This window comes from Centroberyx gerrardi, chromosome 14 (assembly GCF_048128805.1).
Source record: "Centroberyx gerrardi isolate f3 chromosome 14, fCenGer3.hap1.cur.20231027, whole genome shotgun sequence".
Lineage (NCBI taxonomy): Eukaryota > Metazoa > Chordata > Actinopteri > Beryciformes > Berycidae > Centroberyx > Centroberyx gerrardi.
Window position 1 is genome coordinate 14,786,938 of NC_136010.1, and position 13,486 is coordinate 14,800,423.

The window sequence follows — 13,486 nt, forward strand, 5'->3', positions numbered from 1 at the left end:
CCCAACAGTGGGTGAGCCAGTGTTGGTAGAGTAACCTCTCCTGCAGGTATGTGTAAGGTTGAATACAGTAGGCACTGAAGCAGAGTTGTTACCTGTGGTTGCGGAGGCAGGGTGGAGCACCAAAGGGGATGTGGACAGTGAGGTCAGGACGGTGGCAGCCATCACCTCCTTATCAGCGTGACCTGAGGGCTTCCTGCAAAACAGACAAATATAGAGTAAGTGGATTATCATCAACGCCCTTGTCTCCCCATAACCTGGAACCCAGGAAATGCCTGACCAAATCTAACTCAGGCCTTCCTCTGTCCAGACAAAATAACAAACTGTTTTATAGAGCAATGGAAAATTGTGCTGCAATAATAAATATCCTGTCCGAGTCCCCAGAGAAAGTTGAAATTCCCTGTAGCCCCCCCAAAAAATCTTAAGAGTGATGTTGATGTTGAAGTGCTCTCAGAGTGGAAAACGGCAAGTCACTCCAAAAACAAGTAGCCAGAGTACAGGAAGATACATGGGTGTACATATTGTCTTGGGAGAGTTCCAGCTTTTGTGTGTGTGTGTCTGTGTGCATGTATGTGTGTTCATGTGTGTGGAGTGGATTTTGCAGCATGTTCATGTACTGCTTGTGTGACATCGTTTAGAGAGAGAGAGAGGGAGAGAGAGAGAGGGAGAGAGAGAGAGAGAGGGAGAGAGAGAGAGAGAAATGCTTTATCCTCCCTTCCTACTCAGCACACCCCATGCTGAGCAGTCGACTCTCAGCTCTAACCTTATTTATACTGCCCACTTGAACTGGCAGAGTGCACACACACACACACACACACACACATCTACACAGTGAGCTCATAATGTGTGCTTTGACATCCGGTAATCTAATAAAAAAGTGAGCAAGCCCACAATAATCTGGGTCATTCTGCAGTGAAGTGCAGACTTCTCCTCTCCACACAGACTTATTCTCACAATCTATTCTCCTCTGCTTTCTTCACTTCTGTTCATACTGTCCTCGAAAGCTAAGTGTGGGGAATTAATTACTTAAGGCAGGGCCAGAAACTCACCCACAAACACACGCACTCGCACACACATACACACACTTGGGTGCGCACACACATTTACATGTAAAAACCCAAAACAAAACATGATGTCAATGCCAATACAATGAGGTGAATATGTAGAATATCTAGCCAAAACACATTGCACCAAATGCAAATGTTAGAAAATGTAAACATATGTGCACAATAACACAGACACACACACACACACACACACACACACACACACACACACAGACAACACAGGCGGAGATACACATGGTCTGCAGCTTTAAGAGGTCCTTGTCCCGCCCCCAGACTTCTCCACTACACAACCAGAGTAAACTGGTTTGAGGCGTGCTCTCAGCCAAGCCCTAAGCCCTGGCAAAGATCCACTCTGAGTCTCAATACACACTCACACACACACACACACACACACACACACACAACCACACACACACACACATCGCTAAAACTTCACTCTAGAGTCCACAAACACACACAAAAGTAAGCTGTGAATCAGCGAGCGTACGTGTACCTGCTCACACATACAGTCACAAGTCACTAGTCTCTAAAACAGTCTATGCTTACCCTCATATACATAAATACACATGCACAAGGACACAGTCGTAAACCCTGAGTCTTTCTCCTACAAGTGGGTCAGCTACCACAGCGATGAGAGTGTGTTGGATGGGGAGCAGACAGATCACAGAGGAATGTACCAGATATGAAGCAATCTCCATTTAGAACGCACTCAGACACAAACACAAACAGTCAGAAGACACCGCGGCTGCCGCTGTTCACACACAAGACGCTGGTTTCACTCATCAACATCTGAAAACATCAGTATGAGCGCGCATGTGTGTGTGTGTGTGTGTGTGTGTGTGTGTGTGTGTGAGAGAATGAGAGGTTAGTGTTATGCCAAGTACGGCAGTTTGTCCTGTGAGCTTTGAATACAAAGAGGACAGTTGGAAAAACAATCTTTGTATGTGTGTGTGTTTGTTTAGGAAGCACAGACATGGAGGGAAACATACCATGCAAAGCATAACGTCCACAGTCCAGCTGAAACAGAAGACATAGTCAGAGGAGAGGCGATCTCACACACACGCACACACACACACACACACACACACACACACACACACACATATAAACACACACAGACTGGACAAGAGATAACAAGATTAGCCGTGTCCTGTTTCACTCATTAGCCTGGTTTCCACTACAGCACTAAATAGGGCCAACCAGGGACACACTCGTGATTTATGTCCCTCAGTCTCTTCCTAAATAATATTTTTGTGTTGTTTTCTCATTTTGTCACTGACATTGATAACTTGTCAGCTTAACTAGAGATTTAAAAGGAATAGTGCTTTCAGTCCGGTGTAACAAGAGTTTGGAGTTTGGAGCCCTGGTACTGCCAAGTCCCATTTGGCTCTGGTGTGGGAAAAGTGGTATACCGATACCCTTATCAACACACGCACACACACACACACACGCGAGTGCACACATACACAGTGTGTTCTATTGGCCACACATGTGTATTTGTGGTGTGCATGTGAATCACTGAGAATGGTCAGAAAAAAACTTTAAGGACAGCCAGCCAATTAGTTATTCCTCCTCACTCTGGAACCCCCAGAGCTATTTCAAGCTTTCGTCTCTCTTTCACTCTCTCTCTCTCTCTCTCTCTCTCACTCACACACAGACACACACACAGACACACACAGAGGGATACTAACACACACCAGACCCCATTAAACAGTCACCCCCCCTGATTTCCTGACATTGAGCTTTTCTCTTCCTCTGCTTCCCGGCAGGACCCTGGTACTCCGACATAGTTTCATTACGTGTGCGTGTGTGTGTGTGTGTGTGTGGGTATGTGTGTGTGTGTGTGTGTGTGTGTGTGCATGCTACACGTTAAAAAACACTTTAAGCATGTTTTAGACCCTCTTCCTCAGAGAGCCAAGTGCCACTTGACTCTCATCCATGCTGACAGTGGTAAAGCTAATCTACTGTTGCTCAGACTGACTCTGATATCAATGTTTACAACAAGTTAGGAGCAGATGGCTAACACATTCTGCCGTCATAAAACCAACTAACACAGATAACAGGTCGACTATTCCTATTCACCGCTCGTTTTGATGAACACATCAACGCCTACAAATACTCCAAATAACACGGTCCGCCGCTCTCTCACTTCTCGTCTGTCTGTGAAATAACCATGGAGCCATTAAATTTGGTAGGAGTGGAGGACAGGCTAAAAAGGCGGTTACATTGATGCACCAGTAAATCTGTCTGCGTCTTATTATGTGAAGCTAGAGGGACCTTATTTTGGAGCAAGTTAAGCTGGGACCTTCTTTATTTAGTGCCCGGAAAGAGGTGATTGGAGAGCAGAGATCCACACCACTGTCAACAAAGTGTGTGTATGTGTGTGTGTGTGTGTGTGTGTGTGTGTGTGGGTGTGGCTGTGTATGTGGGTTTCAGGGGGGTTTGGTAGAGTCCCCCAATCTAGATGTTTACAAGGGTCTTTCAGGCCAACCATGGCACATTTATTGCACGCAGTAAATCTAATGATGGCACGATACAAACCGTAGTACTCCCCCACATATGCAGACAAGCACACAGACGCACACATGTACGCACATACACACACGGTGCAGTAACTGAGGTATTTAATGTAGTGTAAGTGATGCCATTCATACTCAGAGCTGTCAGATTTACGAGCCCTGACGCTGACAAACTTGTGGTTTATGAGCTAGGTACTACGCACGTTTATCAATGGAGATGTCTTAGCCCCCATCTACCCATGTGTGGATATGTGTCTGTGTGTGTGTGTGTGGTGTGCATTTGTGTGGATATCCCTGGTTGGAGCAGTTGGCGACGAGCGAAGCCAACAGTACATGCACAAACAAAAGCATCCAAATTCTCTCTCACACCCACACCCACACACACACACAAAACACGCCCTCTTACCTTCCTTCCTCCCTCAACTTGTATTGGTCTTGGCTAAGCCAGGAACCCGCCCCTTTGGCAGCAGGACAACACATGGGCCGACTAAAGTCAACAAGCCAGGCCCAGGCACATACAGAGAGAGAGAGAGAGAGAGAGAGAGAGAGAGAAAGAGAGAGAGAGAGAATGTGCAGTATAACTACCGCTTTGAGCCAGGCCTAGGCACAAGGAGCAGCAACAGGATCACAGCAGAGAAAGAGAGAAGGTGGTGGTGTGTGTGTGTGTGTGGGCGGGAGGAGGGGTGTGTGTGTGGTGATTTATTGGTTGGTTTACATTTCACATTTTAGCCGTTTAGGTGACGGTCTCATCCAGAGCAACTTAGAAAGAAAATGTGTACAACAGTAGAATAAACTTCCGATTCCTAGATCACCACATTTTCATCCAACTAACAGCAAGTTACAGTGAGTCCAAGGATCAGACTCAACATTCATGTGGGGCGGTATAGCACTTTTTAAGAACTTTTTTGCAGTTAGATACACATTTTGTTCCACATTAACTTCTAAAAAGACACTTGAATACTTTAAAAGATATGGTGGGGATAGGATGTTGTTGTTTGGATGCCCGACCCCCACAACCCCCATCCTCTCTCTCTCTCTCTCTCTCTTTCTCTCTCTCCCCCCCCCCCCCCCAGTGCCATAGTGGGCTCTGTGCTGTTGTTGGGGAGATGGTCGGGCCTTCCCACTATATTTAACACAGCACCTCTCCTCCAGTTACCAGCCCAGTAGAAATCACCAGGATCTGCCAGGTTTAGGCTGCATGTGCGCCCAGTACACTCCCAGCCTAGATCCTAGGCAACAACACACCCCCACATGCATACACGCACACACACACTCACACACACAGCGACTGAGGAAATCAGCAGGCCAGTCACACACATTGTTAACAACGTGACTGCTCATCAGTGATCTCTTCAACTTCCTGTGTTTTCATCTAATTTTTTTTCTTCGTAACCTAACCTAACCTTACCAAACCCTCTACCCTATTTTCTCCCCGCATGTGTATCCCACCTGTTTGGCAAAGCCGCTACTCAGTTTACCAGAACACATGACTTCCAAGTTCCCACAACACTCCTCCAACAACCCCACCCCCACCCACACACACACACACACAAACACAAAACTATGCTCTGGAAGGAGGCTAGAAATCTTCCCCATTTTCCAGGAAGCAGATACTGTATGTGTCATGCTGCTGCCTGTTGATAACCCCAAAGCAACCCGTCAGAGAGAGAGAAGATGGGGAGAGAGAGGAGGGGGATGGGGGGGTGAAATCAGCAGATTTCATTGTTTTGAGCCGGCTGACCACTAGGCCTGTCCATTTCTAATCAAGGCGATTCGTAGCTGTGCAGAGTTCAGTATGGTAGGTCTAACTTTGGCTGGGGTTGTACGCTGCCAACAATAATCTCTGATCATTTTCAGAAAACAAATTCTCCCTCTCGACCCCAGTGGTGCTGGCTTTAAATAGCACTCATCCATCCACATATCTGTGATGAACATGATCTCAGAAACACGCGTCCGAGTGTATGTGGGTCTCTCTGTTTGTGTGTGTGTGTGTGTGTCGGCTTCTTCGTGGCCAAAGCATTTGCCTGTATCTCAGACTGACATGGGGACTGTTGCTTGGCAGATGAGGGGTTGAACAGCCTTCACACAGACTGACACACATGGACACATACAAACATGCAAACACACACACACAGGGGTGAACTTCCTCTTTCACGCATCACTCTGAGTCTTTATGGGATACAAAATCAGCACACACTCCCTTTCTTATTATTTCTCTCTCTCTCATTCTCGTATACATACAAATGCACACACATATATACTGTAGATATACACACAAAAAGTAGGAGTAATGTTTCCAGTCGTGAGACAGACTTTCCCTTGGGCAAAGTTTTTCATTAATTCATTTCTAAAACATATGTTCCCATCGCTCATCCTCACGCACACTCACAGAGAGAGAATGTGAGACTGGCAGAGAAAGAGCGAGAGAGAGAGAGAGAGAGAGAAACAGAGAGAGAGAGAGAGAGAGAGATTTCTCTGTCACGTTCTGTTCTGTTCTGATATGTATCTTTCTCTTTATACCTCCAAGGATCCCATTTGGCTCTGAAGGGAATTTGGCCTGCGCACTGTTTATGTAGATGAGCCAGTGCGTTATCCTAATGCATAAGAAATCATGGATGAAGTCATCTGAAAATGTGAGTCATCAATGCTGTCGTATTAAGCAACAAATATAGTACAGGAAATCATATGATGCAGCCTAACTAATATAGCCTGTATAATGAGGTAGTCGGTGACAAGTGAGGCTACTGGGGGTGACCTGATGTTGGTTGATGACTCCGTGCCTGCTGCCGTGCCCCGGCTAACAGCTGCCCCCTCCATACCCACTAATAATAGAACACCCCCTCCTCTCCATCCCACAATCCCTCCATCCGCCATCATCCTACCCTTACTCCATTGCATTACGTAATGTCCTCCCTCTCTCTCGTTCCCTTGCTCGCTCCGCAGGCAGACGGTCAAGAGTGGCCAGTAAACAGCCCCCCCCCCCCCCCCCAAACACAAGCCCACGCCCACGTGTTTACAGCCGTGATCCACTGCACTCCTCCTCGTCGCTCCCTCTCCCTTTCTCCCCTCTTTCTATTTCTTCTGTTTTGTGTCTCTACCGCCTCTTCGTACAACGCAGCATGGATTGTAGATATGAATATAAAGATATGAATAGAAGTGTGTATGCGTGTATCGGGTTGTGTTGTCACTGGGTGCGTGTGTACCTTCATAATGCACCCATTATGGTGCAGCCTATACACATGTTGCCCCTTACATAAGTCCATGGGCTGTGAACCCCCTGGAGAGGGAGAGGTTGTTAGGCAGGAGCCGTGTCTCTTTAATGGGGCTGTGAGTGTAATGGCTATTCAGTCCCGGGACAAAAAGCCCTCTCTTTCTCTCTCTTGATCCTCGAATGCAATCTGTAGCCTTAGGGCCCGGCACAAACAACAGATAGCTTTGTTCTGGAAACATAATAGAAGATAGAGACACAGAGCAAAAGGCATGATTGCCCCTGTGGTGTCTACCTCCCCACCTCTGCACTGCCTAATCATATCATAGACTGTACATACACCGACCGAGGCACACACACACACACACACACGCACATACACACACAGACATGCACGCACACAGACACACACATGCCTTCACCTTGTTTTACCCTGCAAATAAACTTTCCAACAAGTCCTTGATAAGTTGCATTCGTCAGCTGTAGCCTGACTTAACCCTTTCTACTACTTCCACTTCCACACCACTTTAATACACTAAATCCAAACAACGGTGCCTACACTTCTTATACTATTAAAAAAGAGGATATTATGTACAAGAACAGCGTTAGTTACCCAACACCATCGAAAATAATTTAGAAAGAGCACTCACAGCCTAGCATGATATAGAAAGACAGTGACAACATACAGCACCGCGGGTCTCTGGGAAAACTGGCAAACAGCTACCCTACTTTATTACCCCACTGTCACTTCAGGCTACACAACAAAATTAACTTGTAGCTATAGCAACTTCCCTCACAACTTCTGTCAGTGCCCTCCAATAACAATGCTGTTGCTAGGGGAATGGAGGGAAGTTTCTCCTTAGTGACCTTAGTTTTTTCTTTTTTTTCTTCTTTTTGGAAAACTAGTGAGGGAAGCAAACAAGATAAGCCCCTCTGCCCGAAAACACTCCTTCCTTATCAAAACGCCTGTCGGTTCTCATTCGAGTCATGTGTCAATGTAGCAAGGCAGAGAAGTCAGCCAAGTAGTGACAATTTTTTCATTCTGCTTGAAAAGCACTTCTTTCCTCTCCTGACATCCATTCAAATCACATTTAAATGTATCTAAATAATCCAAACCACTTGAGGCTGCTGGAGGGGGGTTTTGCCTCACAGAGCCACGGAGACGTGTCATCTCCTGGGCCTTATGAATAATTGAGCTGCCTGTTTGTTCTGTGGGTGTTAGGGGAAACCAGAACAAAATGGTGGAGATCAATTCAAGTCAACAAAGTTCATTCTGCATGTCATCAACTAAGCCTGTCTCCCTCTGACCTGAGCAAGAAAGAGGAGGAGAGGCAGAGAGGGTAAGACAAGATCACAACACAAACTAAAATGCAGAATTAACAGAAGCCAGAAAAGAAGGGTAGGAACCAGAGGGAGAAAAAGAAAGAGACAGATTATCTAGATATTAAAACCTGGAACAAAAATTAAAATGGCGGCGAGCCCTGAATGGAGCGGTCAGTTCTCTTTCTTTAGCACTCATGCTCTATTTTCTTCCTCATTCTTCACTTCCCACTCCCTCTCTTGCCTGCTCTCTAGATTCACCCTTCTGCCATTGCAAGCCAGAGCAGGCCTTTGCCTGGGTTTCCTGTGTTTTGTCAAAGCAAACGCAAACCAATCCTGTTCCAAAGCCGCTCTGCTCGGCTTTCACGAAGCCAAATATCTGCAGGCAGCGTTAGACAGAGAGAATCTCCAGCCAGTAAAATAAACGGATCAGTATCTTTTTCATGAAGGAGAAAGTGCGGGAGCTGAAGCTCAGAAGAAGAAAGAAAAGATAGCGCATATGACTGTGAGTGCAAGCATGGCTGCCAGACTTGGAGTGTGAGGAGGCGTGTGGATGCACTGAATCGTCTCAGACTCCTCCCACCCAGACATGCAGTGTCAAAACCGACGTACAGTCAGCCGAAGAGAGCATTGTGTGTGCACCGTGCTTTCTTGTTATTTTGAATACTTAAATCTGTTAGTACATACGCTTTTTTTGTAAGTGTGTGTGTTTGTGTGTGTGAAAGGCCTCTTCTGTGGTTCTAGTGCATACGATCCTGCTGTTGTAAACTCTCAGCAATAAATAGTGATGAAGACATTTGAGGCAAAAACAGCTGAACAAATCAAACAAACAGGCCTTTGGGGGACCTTTGCGAACACTCAGCAGTCAGCATGCTAGTTTTATCACACACACACACACACGGGGGCAATCATAAACAGATATAGTGCAAAACAAAGGTCGAGACAACATAACATAATATAAAAAGTGCTCAAAGAAATGTGATGTGTTGCAGGCATATAAATGAAAAATGAGCTAGCTAGCAGGTGTGGGCACACAGATATTTTGACCTTTCACACTGATTTTCAACCGTAACTGAGCAGAGCTGAGTGTGTGAAAAGACCGGCCCACAGTAAGTCTACATTAGCTCAAATAACTGCTGCCCGAGTTGCATAATCACAAGTTGTAAACATCCTCAATATAAAAACGGATCTGCCCATGTAGCGCCCTAATGTCTCAAAGGGCTGAAGCACTGTAATGTACCCACAACATCACAGATTTGAATCCAGTTCACAGCCTATAGTGCAGATCACTCCCTCATATGCCCCCAATTGTTCCTGTCACCCTGTACTGAATACAGCAAAAAATACAAAAAAAAAAAATGCAATAAAACCCATCTTTAAAAATTTAACTCCCCCATGGGATCCTCTGGCCCTGTGCCTAAAAAAACCATCCACCTCTCTCTCCAGATTACTGGTGTTTGGAAGCCCTACAGGGGGAGGCTACGACACTATCGGGAATAAGGAAGGGAAAATGGCCCTTCTATCACCCTGCAATGCCGGCAATAGGATAGTTAATAAGATGAATGGAGGCAATAAGAGCACGCCATGGAAACACTAGAGAGATGATGATGATAAAAACGAGCGCCTGCCTACAGACAGCTGTGGAGAGATACAGAGTGGCTCCTCCATGAGACAACTGAGAGGATATTAAAGCGCAACTCTGGACCAGGCTGCTAGTTTTAACTATTTTCCAAACATACTGAAATATCACGGGTTAGTTTTACAAATCGAGATGTGACTGACTGCTTGTTGACACGTGGGATTAGTGCCACCCCCCTGTGAGAGTCATCCACTTTCAAACAAGACCGGACGATGGTCATTTGTAGATTAGGGTAGACTCTTTCATTTGCCATCCTATCCTCAACAGACAGACAGATGGGAGAGCTTGCCAGACGCAGCCAACTAGCAGCCCTGGCCTAGGGACAGTCTTGCCTTGTGTGACTGAAGTGTTTTTCTGTCTCACAGACAGGCCTCTCTATAGCGAAGACTCTTCACTCTCACACTCACAAACACACACACACACATATTCAATTTACTGATTATGACGACATCTTAAAGAAAATATGAAAAAATACCATCAGCTGTCCTGCGAACGTGGTGTAAACACACACTGCATGTGTGCAGCATTGGCATTGGTTATTTATTTTAAGGGCTGTAGCAACTGATAATGTAATAATGTTGTGTCAATCTAAATTTGTTGAAAATGTAGTAAAACCTGTTAATATAATAAATTGCTGGATAATGAATCAACATCACATTATGCTCTATAAATAAATAAATAAATAAAATAAATTATTATATTAGCTGGTGACCATTACTAAATAAAGGGGTGTAACTCAACAACTTGAGTTATTACATTCTTCTTATTCTTATGAATTGTTACATTATTAGTCAATATTATTATTATTACTGATCACATAAACAGGTTTTATTATTTTCAACCAATTTAGAGGGACACTATTACATTTTGACAAGTTATTACAATATCTATCGCTTATTACATTATCAGCTAGTACAAGGGTCAGCATACACACACACACACACACACACCCACACAGAGTCTGGTGTGAAAGTAGCTAATTACAGCAGCTAGTTATGCAGGTTTTAAGGCTGGTGGTGGTTAATGGTGTTTGGACAGTAGATGGAAGCCTTGTGTTAAGCTAGTAGGGCTTCAGAGACTAGCAATAAACGCACAGTGACATCCCAGCTCCAGGAATGCCAGCATATCGCCGCATTCATTCACACACACACACGACATGCAGACACACACGTACTTGGCACCTCAAGTCCTCTGCGGTGCATCTCCAGTAAATCTGGTCAAATGGAAAGGAGCTGACATGAGACTCCCAGTAAAGCAGAGCTGAAGTGAAACCAGAGACAGTGGCAGCTGCTAAGCATGCCTGTAAAATGCACTCCCTCGTCGCCTTATACTCTTATAGTTACAAAACAAAAGACACTTACTTTCCCCTTTTCACCTCTTGCTCTTTCTCTGTCTTACTCAGACAATTTTTAAAGGAGAATACCGGTATCATCTAGAGTTATAGTCCATCTACTACTATCTAGTTTACATTTCTCCAATCTTTTTGCAATGCATGCCATATGTAATTAGACAACCCAAAGAAGACAAGGATGTGACAATAACGTTTGTAAAGCAACATGTTTTTGAGGAATTAGAGACTTAAATTTCTTCCCGTGGTTGTCAGGTGATTGACAGTAAGTAGAGCGTAACATAATGTGCGCACTAATATGAAAACACTCGACTCAGGCAATTTTGACAAAACCGAATTAAGGCTTCATGTTTACTGTGATAGGTTGTCTAGCTCAGGCAATTTTCAAGTCTGTGGAAGTTGTTTTTCATACTGTACAAAAATAAATTGCAGAAAATAGCTTCTTCTGAAGGTATGAAAATAAGCCCTGGTATCTCCAACTACACTGACTGTGTACAGACACTACCAGGAATAAGGTAAAGGAGAGAGATGATTGGCACAAAAAAACACTGATATTATCCTTTCAGTTCCCTATGTCCCTTCTTTTTTTCTCTCTCTCTCTCTCTCTGTCTCCATCTCTCTTGCTCCTCCATCTCTTTCTCATGTGTAATTATGGCGAACAAAACACAGGGTAAACACAAGCTGGTATATATATTGTGACCATGGAGTTGAGTTCTGGTCCAAACCGGATCGGAGCAGATCGGAGCGGCGCAGGGAGCAGCGAGGCAGAGCGAAGGCGGTTAGACAGGACCGGAGATCTGCTTTGGACTCTGTGCATAAACCACAAACAAGCCAGACCTCAGGAACTATGGTAGGCTCGGAGGAACTACACTGTCTATTGTATATCAAAGAACAACAGGGAAAAAAATTGGAACATTTGCGTTTCTGGATGAAAACCCAGGGGTGGGCGGAAATACAGCTGATCAGAGAGGAGAGAGAATTATCAGATTGTGAAATTCTCTCGCTGACGGTTTTCCCATGCCCTGGAACGGCTGAGAGTGTTGCTGGGGTTGTTCTGGCACGGATAAGGGACAGATCAGGGCTCTGCTCCGCACCTGACTGAACAGCCTCACACACTCGATGCTTTGTGCTGTGGCATGTTGGTGCTGGAAGTCACCGGCGCTAAGATTAAGCACGGATACTTTCTACCTCTCCCCAGCCCGGAAATCTCCATGTTATCTTGGCAGCGGCCGCAGGAGTCCGAGGGTGTGAGTCCGCTCCTGTTTAAAAAAGACTTCTCGCCCATGAAAGACTTAAAACTTCCCTAGACACAAACACCGATGTACACATTCACACACACACACACACGCCAAATTTATTACTTTGTTAAGACTTTTTCAATGCTACCTGCAATTGAATTCAAGACCGATTTAAAAACCAAAATAAAGGAACAAAGCTGGCCTGTTTCTGATTAAACATAGCTAACGAAAATTCTTAAACTATAAATGGGCAGCATAATAAAAAAAATGACTTGACTTAACTCTTGGGGGAGTTAAGTCAAGTTGTGTTTAGTAAATCAGACACGATGACAAAAACATGTTTCACCGGGGATTGTAATAATTACAGAGGTATCACACTTTTGAGTTGTCTGGGTAAACTGTTCACAAATGTATTGAACGCAAGGTTATGTAAGTTCTGTGATGATAATTCTATCCTGAGGGAAACTCAGGCAGGATTTAGAAGGAGTTATTCTACCATTGATCATATCTTTTTACTGAAACACATTGTTAATTTGTATTGTTTTAAAAAGAAAAGTGTGTTTTGTTCTTTCATTGATTACAGTAAGGTGTTTGATACAGTTTGGAGGGATGCACTCTGGTACAAATTGTTAAAAGCAGGTATTAATGGTAAATTCTTGGATGTAGTAATGAATATGTACAAAAACATCAAATCATGTGTATTTGTTAATGGTATTAAATCTGAGTTTTTTGTAAACCTAGCATTTAAATGTATCGCCATTGTTGTTTGCATTATTTATCAATGACCTAGAGGACTATCTACTACAGAATGGCTGTCAGCTTATTAATTTTGATCACACCGTGATAGATAGTTATATCCAGCTTATGGTACTGATGTACGCGGATGATACAATTATCATGTCTACAACAAAAGAAGGGTTACAGAAAGCAATAGACCATATGTGTGATTTCTGTGAGATATGGAAATTAAAGGTTAATAGTGATAAAACTAAATTCAGTTTTTGGTTGCAGAAAAGCTGATACTAGCAAACTAAAGTTTGTATGCAATGGAGAAAATTTAGAGATTGTCCACTGCTTTAAATATCTCGGTGTCATTATGAACTATAATGGTTAATTTAAGATTGCCATTGAGGAGCTGCACAAGCAAGCC

General features: G+C 44.2%; 1 protein-coding gene across 2 annotated transcripts in view; it reads right to left on the reverse strand.

The window, feature by feature from the left end:
- Positions 1 to 13,486, reverse strand: part of slc2a4rg (SLC2A4 regulator) — a 43,105-nt gene that overhangs the window by 12,425 nt on the left and 17,194 nt on the right. For both annotated transcript variants that reach the window (XM_071899341.2, XM_071899340.2), the window contains exon 3: positions 93 to 193. In XM_071899341.2, coding sequence (XP_071755442.1) covers positions 93 to 193 — 101 coding nt within the window. The remainder of the gene's footprint in view (positions 1 to 92; positions 194 to 13,486) is intronic.